This window comes from Anastrepha obliqua, chromosome 3, assembly GCF_027943255.1.
Source record: "Anastrepha obliqua isolate idAnaObli1 chromosome 3, idAnaObli1_1.0, whole genome shotgun sequence".
Lineage (NCBI taxonomy): Eukaryota > Metazoa > Arthropoda > Insecta > Diptera > Tephritidae > Anastrepha > Anastrepha obliqua.
Window position 1 is genome coordinate 127473497 of NC_072894.1, and position 17407 is coordinate 127490903.

Sequence of the window (17407 nt, forward strand, 5' to 3'; positions counted from 1 at the left end):
GACTATAATACATATTTATGTAGCCGAGAGTTATCATTTTATTTACGTAAACTTTACAGAAGTCGAATTTCCATACCGTTCATCTTTGCTTTAATTATTTCTTCTAACATATACATATGCATTTTCAAAAATCGTATATTGAGCTCTCAATTGATGTGGAATATCTCTTTCCCAATACCATAAATTTTAAATAACTATGTAACATATCACACTATACATACATATTCATAAGATATTACGGATATTAAGGTTCTATCTATTTGAATTTATTGGAGTTTAACTACAATTTCGTAGCTGTACGAATCGCTTACATCCGACAAGTACATAAAAATATATGTGAATGTATATTTATGCCACATTTTATTATTTCACTACAGGTTGGCACTGGCGGCATGGACTCGAAAGTGAAAGCAGCTACGTGGGCGCTGGATCGTGGTGTTAGTGTTGTGATTTGTAACGGTATGCAAGAAAAGGCCATTAAAACTATAATTGCTGGCCGGAAAGTAGGAACATTTTTCACTGAGTCTACAGAAGGTTTCTCGACTCCCGTAGACGTCCTGGCCGAAAATGGTAAGAACGAATTTTCAGACATGTTTTATTTCATTTACATTGGATTTTTTAATCCAAAATCTCCATCCAGCATGAGCGAGATTTACCAGAATGCATAAAGTGACGGAAGGAATGAGACTGTCCGCTCCAAGTCCGTCTAATCCGAACATAAAGCTATTTTATACATTTTGGTATTATTGAATGCACCTAAGAAAAAGTTATTTTCAGGGCGATTTTGGGTCGCTAAATTTGTTACCCTTTATGTGTAAAAATACCCAGATATTTAAGAAAAAACACCGAGATGTTGCTTAGAAAAAAATTTACATAATTTTTGTATTAAAAAAAAAAAATAAATAAATAATTGGCGCGTACACTTCTGTTAGGTGTTTGGCCGAGCTCCTCCTCCTATTTGTGGTGTGCGTCTTGATGTTGTTCCACAAATGGAGGGACCTACAGTTTCAAGCCGACTCCGAACGGCAGATATTTTTATGAGGAGCTTTTTCATGGCAGAAATACACTCGGAGGTTTGCCGTTGCCTGCCGAGGGGCGACCGCTATTAGAAAAATGTTTTTATTAATTTTGCTTTCACCGAGATTCGAACCAACGACCTCTATGTGAATTCCGAATGGTAATCACGCACCAACCCATTCGGCTACGGCGCCGCCAATTTTTGTATTTAGTATCTCGAAATTATCATAGAAATCATATGTTATCGAGGTTAATTTTTCACATAAACTAGTAAATTAGTAAAATAAGGCGCCTACCCGTCTATTAGGTGAAAAGTGTGACTGAACAAGCATTAAAAGTATCTAGATATAAGGATGGAAAGAAATTTAATATTGGATAAAGTAAACAATTTTCTAATCCTTATTAACGGGTAATGGATTTAGTACTCACACGCCGATCCGACTTAACGACTTTCATGATTTTATCAACATTTTCGACTTTTATCATACCAGAACGGAATCATTGGAATTACCTTTTTCCTGACGCATTCGATACTGCAATGAATTAATAAACACAAACATGTATTTTGGTCGCCTGTTCCGGATCTTCTTCCTAATTGTAGTGCCACTGCAGAATGTATCGAATTTTATCTTGTTAACCTATATTTTGGAACGCTGTAACACACAAATGTCTTCACCAAACACAAAATCGACAAACAATTTGTTTTGCAGCGTAATGTCACTTTTAAATCGCGTAAAGTATGACTCGATGCAATATATGGCATACATGCGGGGTGGGCCAAATAAGACCTAGCACAAATAACTTTTTTTATTTTTTGACATTTATTTATTTATTTTTCTCTTTTTGTAGGTCATAATTGAATTGTTGGAAATTTATTAGGGAACGCAGCGTAAATATCGGATGAAGTGCATTTCCATTTAAATGGTTATGTCAACAAACAAAACTATAGATTGTGGGGCTCTGAAAATCCTAGGGCAACACACCAACATCAGTTGCACAATTCTAAATGTACTGTTTAGTGCGGTGTTATGGCCACTAGAATTATACAGGGTGGCGCACGAATCGTGCTACAAAAACAAAACGTAATAACTTTTTTTCTAATCAATGTAATTAACTTTTTGTTTTTTTATTGTATAGATAATTCAATTTTATTTTATGTAACTAATTAGTTTTGAAAATAATAGAACGTAAATGACCTCCATGCTCATTCACGCATATGCGACACCTGATGAGAAAATTGTTCATTGCGCACTGAAGGGTTGAAGTCGGGATCGCCTCAATTATTGTTGTGATGGACTGCTTCAATTCAGTCAAATTACTTGGTTTCCTTTATACACCTCTTGTTTGAGATAACCCCATAAAAAAAAATCTGGTGCAGTGAGGTCAGGTGACCTTGGGGGCCAGCGGAAAGTGGAATTTCTGGATATCAATTTATAACTCCTTCAACATGTTTAAATAACGGTCCCCATTTACAGTCGCTGTTACACCGTTTTCTTCGAAGAAGTATGGCCCGACAATGCACCTTGATGAAACTGCGCACCACACTGTGACTCGTTCTGGGTGCAGTTCCATCTCATGGAGTATTTGCGGATTTGATTGACTCCATATACGGCAATTTTGCTTGTTTACATAGCCGTTTAGATCAAAATGGGCCTCATCAGACATAAACAAGCAATTTATGAAGTTGTTGTCTTCTTCGGCCATTTCAATAATTTTTTGGCAAAATTCCAGGCGGATAGGCAAATCCAGAGGGTTTAATTTGCTTGTGATTTGAACTTTGTACGGAAACAAGTTTAAGTCATCATGAACTATCCGCTGCAATGACCGTCTGCTAACTCCAATTTGCGCCGACAAGTTACGAGTCGAAACTCTTGGATTTGCCTGAATTGACGATGCTACAGCCGCGATTGTGGCTTCGACCCGAACATGGGGATCTCGATGGTACGGTCTGCGTGCGATGCTTCCAGATTCAGCAAACATATTCACCAGCCTCATAATGGTCCATCTGCTCGGGGGAGTGCCGCCAAACTCCCGCCTAAATTCCCTTTGGACGGAAATGATGGACTGCAAAGCATGGTACCGCTGCACTATCCAAATCCTCTTTTCGGTATCCCAAGCCTCCATTTTTTGTAAATCTAAATACTAATCTGCAAAATAAAAAAAAAAACCGATTACTCACACAGAAAAAAAGTTATTACGTTTTGTTTTTGTAGAACGATTCGTGCGCCACCCTGTATATATATAATTGGCGCGTACACCCTTTTTGGGTGTTTGGCCGAGCTCCTCCTCCTATTTGTGGTTTGCGTCTTGATGTCGTTCCACAAATGGAGAGACCTACAGTTTCAAACCGACTCCGAACGGCAGATATTTTTGTGAGGAGCTTTTTCATGGCAGAAATACACTCGGAGGTTCGCCATTGCCTGCCGAGGGGCGACCGCTATTAGAAAAATGTTTTTCCTAATTTTCATCGAGATTCGAACCGACGTTCTCTCTGTGAATTGCGAATGGTAGTCACGCACCAACCCATTCGGCTACGGCGGCCGCCACTAGAATTATCGGTCCATATTTCTTCGAAAATGAGGATGAAACGCCGGAATCAATTTCAGGATCTTCTTAAAGAACATTGATTGAAAACTTTTTGCGGCCAATGGCGCAGCAGTATCTTAATTTGAGGTTTCAACAAGATGGAACAAGTGCGCAAACTATGGACCTGCCGTGGGAAATTTTTGGCGAACGTCTGATTTCCAAAAATCAGATTTCCCTTGGCCACCTCGTTCGCCAGATTTGACTGCGCCTCACTTCTTTTTATGGGGATATTTAAAACACAAAGTGTATCTTAATAAACCAGAGGCTATTAGACAGCTGAAGCAAAATATTCGAGACGAAATACTGAGCCTTCAACCAGGAACATTATGTGGTGTAATGGAAAACGCGTTAAAAAGAGCCAATTTTTTTGTATCGGAAAAAATGGTGGACATTTGTCTGATGTAATATTTTATACATAATTTTCATAAAATATATTCAATGTATAAAAGCAGTTAATCAAAATAAATGATTATTACAAAAGTTATTTGGGTTTAACATTAGTAGGTCTTATTTGGTCCCCCCTGTATGAACATCTTGAGATATGGAATCTGGTGAAAAAAAATTCAGAGATTTTCACTTCACCTAATACATATAGTATATGTTTCGATACCATATATCACGAACCCAGGACTGTGTTCCTATTAAGCAAGTTCCTTTAAAACCAAAAATACCATCTTCAGCAAAATGCAACCAAAGTGGCAGCGCTATGCATGAAATGAATGCGGTTCTTCAGCTTGTATTTATAAGTAAGGACATCTTCGCTCGTATAAGTAGATATGTAAATGCCACATATTTTATTATCCGCGACAATGATTTTCATAGATAAACTAGCTTTGGAATAAGTACACATCTGTTTACACGAATAGTTCCATTTAAAAGTGATGAACATTTGTAGACACATACATATCGCACATTCTTGCGATTTACGACGCTATTTGGCAACGCCAATTGGTTTAAGTATTTTTCAGTTTTATTTTGATTTTACACCATTACTATTTTTGCTGTTTTTGTGCTTCTGTAGCGCGCGTTGGCAGTAGACAGATGCAGGCGCTAACTCCGGAACAACGAGCCAATGCAGTTAACCATTTGGCTGATTTATTGGTAAGCAGGGAGGAATTCATTTTGCAAGCGAATGCAAAGGACTTAGCTGAGGCGAAACGCCACGGTCTTGCGAAGCCACTACTGTCACGTTTGTCCTTGAATTCTGCTAAATTGAAGAATTTGTCTATCGGATTGAAGCAGATTGCCGAATCCAGTCATAAGGTGAGCGATCGAAATTACTGCTATGAACGAGGGCTTAGATATACATATATGAATTCATGTATGTGTGTGCGTGTACTGGCTAACATCTGCAGGGAAACTTTTTGCTTATGGCTCAAAATGCTTTGTGTTAAACAGAGGTCTCCTTTTCAATCAAATCCCCACTAGCCTGACAGAACACTGAAGTCAGAATTTAACTAGAAAATTAAAAAAAGCTATATGTATAAGCATTTATTTTTATATTGAAGCTGAGAGCTGAGAAAGATCAATTACAGGGTATACTATATGTTGTACAATGAGTTTTGCGGTTCGATAAGAAAAACACAATTTTAAGGTTTCATACACTATATTATTCAGTATGGTTTCCCTGAACATCAATACACTTGTTCCAAAGCGATTCCAATTTATGAATTTCATCTCTGATGTGAGAATCTGGAAGGACCACAAAATATGTTTTCATAGCTGTTATGACCTCATCATTTGATGAAAAACGCTTTCCACGAATTAATGTTTTTTTGGTCTGGAATCAGATGGAAGTCGTTAGGGGCCAAATCTGCTGAATACAGTGGATGCTCCAACAATGCGAACTTTAATCCATCGATTTTAGACATTGTCCAAATGCTCTTGTGACACGGTGCATTTTCGTGATGAAAATAATTGTTTTCCTTTGCAAACTGGGTATTTTTTCACGAACTTTTCCCTTCTGGAGGTCTAAAAGGTTACAATAATATTAAGAACTTATTATTTTACTAGTTTGCATGAATAAAATTCTTCTCGCATCCCCAAAACCTGATACTAACGGCCGATTTCTGAACACGACCTCGGTTCGGAGTAGAAGAACCATGTTCACACCACTCTTTAGCCAGGTTTGATTTAATATCGGGGTGATAGATCAAGTCTCATTCATAGTGATGAATCGACACACAAAATCCACTTTATTCTTTCGAAAACGCTAAAAATGTTACTGAGAAAGTCACATTCGAATGTGATTTCGTCCCATTGTTAGCGAATGTGCCACCCATTGTGCACACAGCTTTCTGAAATTCAATACTTCTATCAAAATTTTGCTTAATGCCAATCAGATGCCCAGGGCTTCTACTAAATCTCTTTCAGTCACTTAATGATTTTCGCGTATTTTTTCTATGACTTTTGGTGTTGCTGCTGTTATTGACGTGAATAGTCCTTAAAGTTTTTACGACCATGTTTAAATTCAGCAAACCATCTTTTTACTGTACTAATTGATGGCGAATATACTTATATACTTTTGACATTCGTTCATTAATTTTCTTCTGGATTTCACCCTTCCAGGAATAAAAATTCAATCACTGCACGATTTGAGATGCTGTGTATTTTACAATTCCAAACATTTTCAATTTTGAATACGAAGAGATAGAATTGTAAGATAATACTCGTATTAAAAATATGAATACTTGAATGATTTTCGAACACCAAATCCGATTTTTATTTAAACAATTGTAGTTTCCTTTAATATCAGGATTTTGTACAAAATTGAGGTGGAAATGTAAAATGAAACCATTTTTGAGTTTGGCAAAGCTAAATATAGTATCTAGTACAGTACAATCGTGATAGTCCGACATTTCTTAATCCGACACGTTCGGTAATCCGACAACCTCATAACGTCTATGGATACAATTGGCATTATTTTATTTTGATCAGTCGTAGCAGAGCAGCAGAGGGGGATTGTGTTTTGTTTCCCGGTCACAACGTATTTGTCATTAAATTTGAACGACGCCAGTTCTCTCGCGATTTCTGACGGTGTTGATGTGATTTTTTTCTGTCTTTTCAAGTCATTAAATGGAACCTTCGGTAGTCCGGAATATTTGATAATCCGACAACGAGTCGGTCCCGTATGTGTCGGACTATCACGATTGGACTGTACTCTGCTAAATATTTTTGCCGCAAGTCAAATTCTAATTTTGAACGGTAAGGAAAGCAATATTGACAGAACCCTATTTATAGCAAATGCATGAAACACTTAGCAAATAGAGAAAAACCCGAGTAAGAAGCTTCACTCACAACTAGCAGATGTAGATAAAGTATTAATTACTAATTACTAATAAAAAAAATGTTATATGGGTTTTCAGAATGTTGGACGCGTCCTGCGACACACACGTCTAGCAGACAATCTGGAATTGAAGCAAGTCACAGTACCTATCGGAGTACTTTTAGTTATTTTCGAATCCCGCCCTGATTCATTACCTCAGGTAGCTGCTTTGGCAATGGCCTCTGCCAACGGTCTTTTACTTAAAGGCGGTAAAGAAGCTTCTAACAGCAATAAAGCCTTGATGGAGTTGGTCAAGGAAGCGCTTTCAACAGTTGGAGCGGAAAACGCAGTTTCCCTGGTGAGTTTAAATTTGGTTTAAATGGCTAGAGGCGAATATTTACATGCGAGAAGAATACAAGGTCTTAAGCTCAATATGGTCAAGGTTCGACAAAAATAAAATGAAAACACTCTTATGATTGAACAAAGCTGCAGTAACGGTAATTACTGGATGCATCAGGGGGTACTGCACAAATGCAACAATACTCATAGTCTCTAAGAGGAGAAGTTACCAGGATGTCTTCACTTTCTTTTTTGGTGGCCAGGGCTGTAATCGACGAGATTAAGATATTTGAGTTCGGGCTTTTCCAAAAGCCTGCCAGAGATTTCCAAAGTGTAAATAATCAGCTGGGATACTAAGTAGTTTAGTGCGTCAGTTAGACGTATGCGCCTCTTTCGGTAAAGTGGATTGCTTAAGGGCAATTATGTGTCCCCTGCCCAAGCATTTAGAAAAAAAAAAAAATATTTTTTTAAATTAAGTACCAATGCTTTTTCTAAATTTTGTATTGCTCAGTCGCTAATGCGACCCTCTGTCACCCACTTCTAAACTGCTAGTTGGCCACTTGGTGCTTTAGGCACTAGTTCTAGGACCCTTTCAAATTTAAAATTTAGTGCCTGACTTACTGTCGTCTATTATTGGTGCCATAGCCATAAGCAGCTGATATTCATATATATATATACTGTCATTTATTTGTTCATTTTGAAAGTGCGGAAACTGAAGGCAAGATAACAACAGGAGCAGTGACGAGGAAATTAGTAATTTATTCTATGTTAATCACTACATATGTATTATAAAACAAAGTCGCTTTTTCTGTCCCTATGTCCCCTTATACGCTTAAATCTTTAAAACTACGCAACGGATTTTAATGCGGTTTTTTTTAAAGATAGGTTGATTGAAGAGGAAGGTTTATATCTATATAATGTGAAGAAATATATAAAGGGGGCGTGGCAATCGGTCAAAATGTGGCAAAAAAACATAATTTTTTTGTTTTCACGGCCATAAATCATAAACGAATCAACCAATTAAAATGAAACTTTCTTGAAGTTTAACTTTGAAATATTTACTTTCGTTCTGCATCAAAAAAAAAATAATTGATTTATTTGTTATTTAACCAAAATTGTTTAAACAAAAGCAGCTAATTTTCCAAAAAAAGCTGTTTGTGTGTTTGTTCGCTGTCAACCGAATGAAGCAACAGGCGTTAAGCGATAATCTCACCACACCTCAATGTTGAATTACATCGTATGGTGACGTATGTATGTATGTATTTACGAATCGCTCGCATTATTTCATTTCGGACGTATGTACATATGTATCTATGTGTGTACTGAATTCCATGTAATTATATGTACATACAATTTTACAGCGAAATAAAACGCTATTTTCACGTTCTATATTAGTAAATCGCACATAATTAAAATACAGTTTTTGAATAGTTTTTATTGATTCGGAGCGCGTTTAGTTTGCTATCGATTCCATACAATAACATTTTTTGTCATTTACTTTTTACGACAACTAATAGCTTATTTTCGAAACGATTTCAACAAATAGGTACAACATTAATCCTTATCCAATTAAATACCTTAAATACATTGTTGTTTTCATATAGATCTATGTATATGGCTCTTTACAGCATATAATTAAAAACAATATTTTTCAAGATATTACATCAGTAATTAGTAATTGAGATCTATCGGAAAAATTGCGTTAGCTGTTGCGTCATCCGGCATTGCCGCTACTCTTTTGGAAAGAGGCCGAACCGCACACTCCACATTCAAGCTCCCGCTGAAAATCGCAACCGATGATGATAACAGCGTCTGTAGTGTTTCTAGACAGAGCAATACAGGAAAATTGATGCGTGACTGCTCATTAATAGTTTGGGACGAAGCTACCATGTCAAACAAGACGTCTGTGGAAGCACTGGATAGGACAATGCGCGATTTGCGCAACAAAAATTCACCTATGGGTGGATGTACAATTCTGTTCTCAGGAGATTTCCGTCAAATCCTACCAGTTGTGACTCGAGGAACACGTGCTGACGAAATAAATGCTTCGCTAAAAAGACCCCACCTTTGGTCGCATGTCAATAAATTAGATCTTAAAACTAATATGAGGGTTTCGTCATCTTCACGTGAGAACAGGCAATTTCCAGAGATGCTGCTAAAAGTTGGCAATGGAGAATTAACACAAAGTGAGGGAAGGATTAACCTAGAAAACCTTTGTGTTTTGATAGACAACATCCAAGAGTTAGTCAACAATGTCTATCCTGACATTGATAACATAAGTTATAAGGCAATATCTTGTTTTAAAGAAAGAGCTATTCTGTCACCAACTAACGAACAAGTAGATAAAGTAAATAACTTGATTGATGCGCCGACGAAAATATACTACTCGGTCGATACTGTTCTCGATTTGGAAGAAGCTGTTCAATTTCCTACAGAATTTCTAAATTCTTTGAACCCGTCTGGACACCCTCCTCACAAAACGGAGCTGAAAATAGGTTGTCCTGTTATTTTATTAAGAAACCTAAGTCCACCTAAACTTTGCAATGGCACGCGTTTGCTGGTAAAATCACTGAAAACTTTCTTAATAGAGTGCACAATACTCACAGGATGTGGTACCGGAGAAGATGTATTGATTCCCCGAATCCCTCTGATACCATCGGATCTACCATTCCAATTTAAACGCTTACAATTTCCGGTAAAGACATCTTTTGCAATGACCATTAATAAATCTCAGGCTCAAACCTTCAACATTGCAGGCTTAGATTTGAGTGTTGACTGTTTTTCACATGGCCAACTGTATGTCGCTCTTTCAAGAGTAACCTCTAGAGAAAACATGTTTGTATTGTCTAATGACAAGAAGGCTATGAACGTTGTATATAAAGACATTCTGTAATATAGTAATTGTTGTAAAAATAAAATAAATACATATGTAAAAATGCAAAAAGTTAATATGCAAAAATGTAGGGTATGAATTTAGATATCCCAAAGATAGCAGGAAATCTTCATGCTTTAAAGAAAGGGGAATTGTTTTACTCCAAATTTAACGCGTGCGGGCCACGGGCAGTAATGAATAAGCCAAAACTACTGGATCGATTTTAATCATTTTTTCAGTGAGTGACATAGGGTATATATTTTATACACGTGCGAAGCCGGGCGGGTTGCTAGTGAATTATATACCACAATGCAGCAAATCAACAATCAGCTGGTTATGGTTACGGTGAAAAACCTAAATTCAATTGGTCTGTACGGTTACGGTTATGACTACGACATCTCTAATCGACTACAGTGTTGCCCATCGGTTGGTTCGATACCCAGATTTATGAGGTTATGTTTATGGTACCTATAACTGGACCTTTAGCTGGTCTGGTTTGAAAATGTGGCAAATTTGGCAATTCAGCTCCAGATTTTAAGCGTATTGTCAGCCCAAAGAATACTTTTATAAAAAACATTTGTAACCGTAATGCAGTAAATGTATTGCTCCACATAAGAAACGGATTAAAGAGATAAAGTTGTTATGGCAATTATAATGTACCAGTTGATATATTTGCCATATCGACAGTAAACACTTTTATCAAAATTCAAAATATGGCTTGAAGTCAATTTTATGGCCACAACTTGAAAATGATGACGAAATAGACTTTGAAATTAATATGTGATACAATCTGTCCATTTTAAATTCATAGAAGCACAGAATCGTTCTGAAATTTGAATTATGTGTTTATATTTTTTACTTATATATATATATATATATTATAATTGCCATAACAACTTTATCTCTTTGACCGCCGAATTTACTGACGCAGCCGCGGACTTGTCGAACCTAAACTTGTACATTATTATGAGCAAATATTTTTTGTTGTTCAATTACTTAAACCAATTATTTTTTACATCTAATTTTAATATCGCTAATAAATTAAGTCTAAATATCAGAAGTTGAATTTTCTTGACAATAACAAAATGGCGATTTATGTTCGTAGGTATCGACTCGTGAGGAAATTAGTGATCTTTTATCGATGGAAGATCATATAGATTTAATAATTCCACGTGGATCATCCGAACTTGTTCGATCCATTCAGGAGCAGTCTGTCCATATACCAGTGTTGGGACACGCCGAAGGTGTCTGCCATGTTTTCGTTGACAAAGACGCCGATTTACGCAAGGCACTGAAGATAGTCAGAGACGCCAAATGTGACTATCCAGCAGGTACGTTTAAAAATATTTTAGAAAGCATCAAAATGAGTACAAAGCTTTAAATAATTCATGAAAATCGGTCAGTTGTAATTTTTATTCCAAATTTTCGTCTACGCCGCTTTTTTTTAGAAAATAATATGTTAGCACACTGAAATATTTTCCCATTTTTGTTTGTATTTTTTCACCCTGGCAACGCCCACGTTTTCTCATATTCTAGGGCGCAACTCCTCCCCTCTGAACAATTCCTTTCCGAATTTCTTTCAAAGAGCTTAGATTATTACATTAAATTAAAAATGTATTAATCAATTCATTCAATTCAATTCTATATAACTTTACGGAATTAAAAATGCTATAAAAAAGAAACTACATAATATTTTTCCAAACTGTTTTTTTTATTTTGAAGTACAATCCTTCCGGTTAATGATGGAACATAACTTCATTCATATGGCTGCCTTGGCTAGCCATGCACCATCCCATACGATGGGTCCAATTTTTCAACACATTTTCGATTGTATGCGGCTGTATTTCAGCTATGACATCGCGTATGTTGGTCTTCAGTGCATCAATTGTTGCTGGTTTGTTGGCATAACACTGGTCTTTGACGGCACCCCAAAGATAATAATCCAACTGCGTCAAATCGCAGCTCCGAGGCGGCCAAACGATATCAGAATTTCGGCTGATAATGCGATCTTCGAAGACAGTGCGCAAAAGATTGATCATAGCATTCGCTGTGTGGGAAGTAGCGCCATCTTGTTGGAACCAAATGCCACCAATATCCTCTTCTTCAATGTCTCGGAACAAAAATTCGTTCAACATGGCCCGGTAACGCTCTCCATTGACGGTTACGGCCACTCCTCGCTCATTTTCGAAGAAAAATGGACTAATGACCAAAAACTCTTGGACTCTCGACCAAAATCGGCACCAAACAGTGACTCGTTGTGAATGCATCGGTTTTTCTTCGAGTGCGTGCGGGTTTTCTGAGCCCCAAATGTGGCAATTTTGCTTGTTAACATACCCGCCGAGATGGAAATGAGCTTCATCCGAAAAGATGATTTTTCGGTAAAAGTCTTCATCTTCTTCAAGTCGATCCCAAGCCCATGAAGCGAAGCGAAAACGCATTGGGTGGTCGGTCCTTTGAGCGTATACACAACCATTTTTGTTCAGCGGAAGAATAAAACTAATTTTCTGTCAAATCAGATGACAGCGAAGTGTTACCATTCTTCAAATAATACCTAGTTCAAATCCGTAGCGATAGATGGTGGGCCCTGGAATACATTCACATATAAGTAGATGATCTACTTTTTCGTGCTTAATTCCCAATCCGTAATTAAAAAGCGAGATTTCTAAAACAAAATTTCTCTCCCAAAATCTGAGATTATAAAATAACCCTAGATAGTAACCATACTTTTTGACATACAACCCTGTGTTTTCTGTATAATAGATCAATTATTTTTACGCGTGTAAAGAAAAACGTCAAAGTAAAAACTAAATAAAATGGATGCCAGCAAAGATAACAGGTTTGTAGACATAATTCTAATAAAATCTTTGTTAGGTATTATTAATTATGCATTCATATAACAGAAAAAAGCGTGTGTCCATAAACGTGTATCCTCTTATTACTTATTAGAAAAAATAATATCGAATTTCGAATGCGTATTGCTGCCATAATTTTTTGAAATCTCAGTAAATGTCGTCGGCGGATTTGCTACAGCTAATTTCACAATTAAAGCTATTCCTTCTCCATGTCTTTTCTTCATATCGTTAATAATAATTAAACAAACCAAAACCACCGAAATATTCCATATAATTTCATTATTCATTTTCATTTTAAATGAAACCTTTCACAATAGTATTGACAGCTGATTGTCAATTTTGCAGGTGATCTGCGGTATGTCAACGAGTAGATTAATTTTGTGCATTTATTGGTAATTAATGCATATGTGAACGTATTATTAAAGATTGGACTGTGCTCTCTCTGTAGGCAAATAATTAAAGATTCTCCGAAATTTTGTCAAAAAAACCGAGAGGACGCCAACCGATGACGTAGGCACCAGTATTAATAATCCGACTGAGCAAAATGATGTGTTTTTAACCGATTAAAAGTTATTAACAAAAATGCTTTTACACTCTATTCTATTACAAGTTACGTGAAAGTAAATACGCCTAAGGACCAAACTTAACTTGTTCTTCACTCTTCGTACTCCATTTGTCAAAAAACAAAAAATCAGAAGATATGTCAATAACTGAAATATGTTGTTAATAAAAGCGAATACAATGTTTGATTGCCGAGAGAAAAACTAGCAAAATGATTGCCACTCTAATTAATTAATTTTGTCAATAAATCAGCAATGTTTGCAGCCACATGTTTTCATCTTGCAGTCAGCTACAGAAATGTGAGATAGTTGCTCGATGACAGGTTGGGCTCAAAAGCAGAACAGATTTTTTTATTATTATTTTTTTATTGAAAAATTCCAAATTCCTAGACATACTCCAGATATAGATAAAGAAAAAGGCATTTATTTCTTTGCATTAGTTTTTATTATTGAGAACCGTGGACAAGTATTTGAGATAGAAAAGAATCACTAATTATAAATTATAATATATTTCGATTAAACCTGTTACGTAAATGTTGTTAGGAATCTTTTACAAATAACAAAAAAAAAATTTAGTTATTAAATATCACCATCACTATTTAAAAATGTGCACACCACTTCATAACCATTAGAAAAATAGTAAACAATAAATTGTAAATACCAGAATAGTTATAAAGAAATGTTTTGCGACTGTGCGTCCCGCCACTATACGCAGGTCTCTGCAAAAATGTATCGTTCAATTGTGTCACAGTTATGCAATATTTCACATTAATGCCATTAAAACCGTTAACACCATTTCCACATAATTAAAAATTTTGTCAGCACTTCATTACGGTTGTTGGCACCGTATCTACGCAAAGCGACAATTGCAACATCCACATGGCATCTACTTACGAACTGACCTTCATTGCCACCCATGAAGCGACATTCTGTATTCCAGCTGAGCTTCATTTTCAGATTTCCTACGCATGCACCGCACACTACACGTTAAACATACATAATTATAATTGGATAGTTGTCTATAAACACCATTAAACCGACGCGATGCTGCTACGTACCCGAGTACCTCGTGCAACCCACATTTTCTCATATCTAGGAGCACCATCTGTTGACAAAGGTTTTACAGCATGCGGCAGAAGTTGGTTTAGTGTGCGTCACTTATGTATGTACATACATGGTACAGATGTAGTATGTCACCTGCACACCTCTGTCTTCTCGCATTTTGATTCTTTCTTCTATTCAATTTTCTACATTAACTTGCGCTTACTCTACAGACATAAATACTTGTACAAACATGTTCTGACTGTGTCTGTCGTTTCAGCTTGCAATGCCATGGAGACTCTTCTCATCCACGAGGACTTAATGAGTGGCAGTGTCTTTAGCGACGTCTGTCGCATGCTGAAGAGGGAGGGTGTCAAAATCTATTCGGGACCAAGACTTAGCCAGAAGTTAACCTTTGGTCCTCCGGCAGCGAAAAGCCTAAAGCATGAGTATGGAGCACTGGAGTGTTGTATTGAGATTGTAAAGGATATCGATGAAGCAATAGAGCACATACATACATATGGTAGCGGACATACCGATGTCATTGTCACGGAAAACGGTACGTACGACTAGAACTTCGATGGAAAAATGTGTGTGGGGATAATAGCTCAACGCAATTAGTCAATGGGCGCCGAATGGGTATTGATAAATTTAGTTGAATACGAAGGAAGCTAGCAGGAAATACTTGCTGAAAATATGATTACCAATTACGAAGAGAATATAAAGTGACCCTAGTATTTCCAAACGAATTTTCCATTAAAGCACTTTTACACGCGTTATTGTATTTACAAATTTTAGGGCTTGAATGGCTGTGCAACAAAAAACTATTTTACTGTAATTGAATTCCGAGTGCGTTTTTAATATTCTCTGGGAAAGTGGTTAAATTGTGTTGCAAAGTTTATACACATCAATTGGTTTGCATATATGTACTTGTATGTATGTATGCCTAGTGATTGAAAAAGTTTCAATTGCTTTGCGTATAAGGAACCTGTGAGGTATGCATGCAAGTGTACACACATATGCACATGAACAAACATACATACATACACACACAGCTAAGTGCGTTATTTATGCATGCACTCAATGCAAAATGATGTCATAAAAGGACATACCTTTTAGTAAACAGACCACATGCACGTTTTTTTACACATTTTGGTTTACAATCTTGTGGGAAATGATTTTATTGCATTATTTTCACAGACTCTGCGGCACAACAGTTCCTGACATCGGTTGACAGCGCTTGTGTTTTCCACAATGCTAGCTCGCGTTTTGCCGATGGTTTCAGGTTCGGCTTGGGTGCAGAGGTGGGCATATCAACGGCGAGAATCCACGCGCGTGGTCCCGTGGGCGTGGAGGGACTTCTTACCACCAAGTGGATTTTGCGAGGCCAGGATCACACTGCGGCTGACTTTGCGGAAGGTGGAAGTGGCGTGTGGCTGCATGAATCGTTGCCCTTATGAATGCATGCACCGAGAATAACCTACATGCGTAAATTATTATTATTTTTGTATATATTTTGTACGTTTGGACGAAATTAAATGTATAAGACCTGCATTTGGAGATTTGAATATGTATAAGTATATTACTGTTGAGTCAAAAAATAAAATTTTTGCTAATAAATGAACAAGTATCAATCAGGATCTGAACCAAATCGAACCGGAAATGTGATGGTTTGGAATATCTTGACTCCAGTGCCAATACAACCAAGAGCATTCTAGTGTAAGAAAATAAAGAAAACATCAACCATTTTTCAAATTGTGCCGGTTCTAATGCGAGCACATCGTTTTTACCAAAAGGTGATCATGCAAAATTTTACTAATGTCCGTCATACTAATATACAAAGCTACCTCAATCTCACGGCCTGTGACTAGACGATTTAGCTGAATCATTTTGCGCACAACGGCGACGAGAAAACTATTCTACTAGTTTTTTATGGTGTCAAGTAAGCACCATGCTTACTCATCCACGTCGAAAATTGTGAAAAATAAACGCATGAAATTTACACAGTAAAATTTAGGGTTGTAAAATCATTGGTATTGGGTATTGGATTGGTATTGGGAAGTTTTACAAATTCTTTACCCATATACGTACGATACTAATTAACTGCCAATTTCTGTATTTTAAAATGGATCTCGATGGCGACAGTTCAGAAGGTAATTATTTATTTATTTCCATTTTTTAGTCAAGAACACAAAAGTTCTTACTGGCTACTGACTTAGTGCTAATATAAACTGTTTATTAATCGAAGGAATGTTTTGACAAAATGGCGGTCCCTCAAAAAAAAAAACAAAAAATCGATTTTTCACCAAAATTTCTTCTTTAAATTGTTTGTAAAAAAAAATATTTATAGGTGAAAAAAAAAATCGTCGATTAATTACTAAAAATATATTTAAGAAGCTCGTGTTAAAATTTGAGACTAATCGGTTTAGCTGTTTTCGAGTAATGTTGGTCACCGACTTTGAAAACACCATTTTGAAAAAAAAAACGCGTGTGAAGTTTGAAAAGTACTTTACATAGGACACATAGGTCCATATAATACACCCTCCACCGCTTGGACAGCTTCTAATAACTCGAGCTAATGTTGTCTGCAGGCCATTCTTCCATCTCTCACGCGCTGCTCTTCTTCTTTTCGGCATATGAATACGCATTGGGCCCAAGTGATTCCTATTGTCCTCATATAATACAATAGTGATTCCATACCTCGCAAACTTGCCTGGTACGCATCTCTCTTTATAGCACCACCGATACCATCGCAGGCACCTTCCCCATGTTCAGAGGCAAAAAAGTGCCACTCGGCATCGGTGCCAAAATCCTTTTTGTGAAATAGTAAATTTATTAAATTGTACTTGTTTTTGTACTGTGAGGTCACCACGTT

General features: G+C 36.7%; 1 protein-coding gene across 1 annotated transcript in view; it reads left to right on the forward strand.

Moving 5' to 3' along the window:
• LOC129241204 (delta-1-pyrroline-5-carboxylate synthase) overlaps window positions 1-16195 on the forward strand; it is a 64639-nt gene extending 48444 nt beyond the window's left edge. Inside the window, exons 7-12 of the mRNA XM_054877421.1 lie at window positions 378-570; window positions 4625-4866; window positions 6969-7226; window positions 11185-11410; window positions 14813-15091; window positions 15733-16195. Of these exons, the coding sequence (XP_054733396.1) occupies window positions 378-570; window positions 4625-4866; window positions 6969-7226; window positions 11185-11410; window positions 14813-15091; window positions 15733-15992 (1458 nt within the window). The 3' untranslated portion in view covers window positions 15993-16195. The remainder of the gene's footprint in view (window positions 1-377; window positions 571-4624; window positions 4867-6968; window positions 7227-11184; window positions 11411-14812; window positions 15092-15732) is intronic.
• Window positions 16196-17407: the final 1212 nt, after the last annotated feature.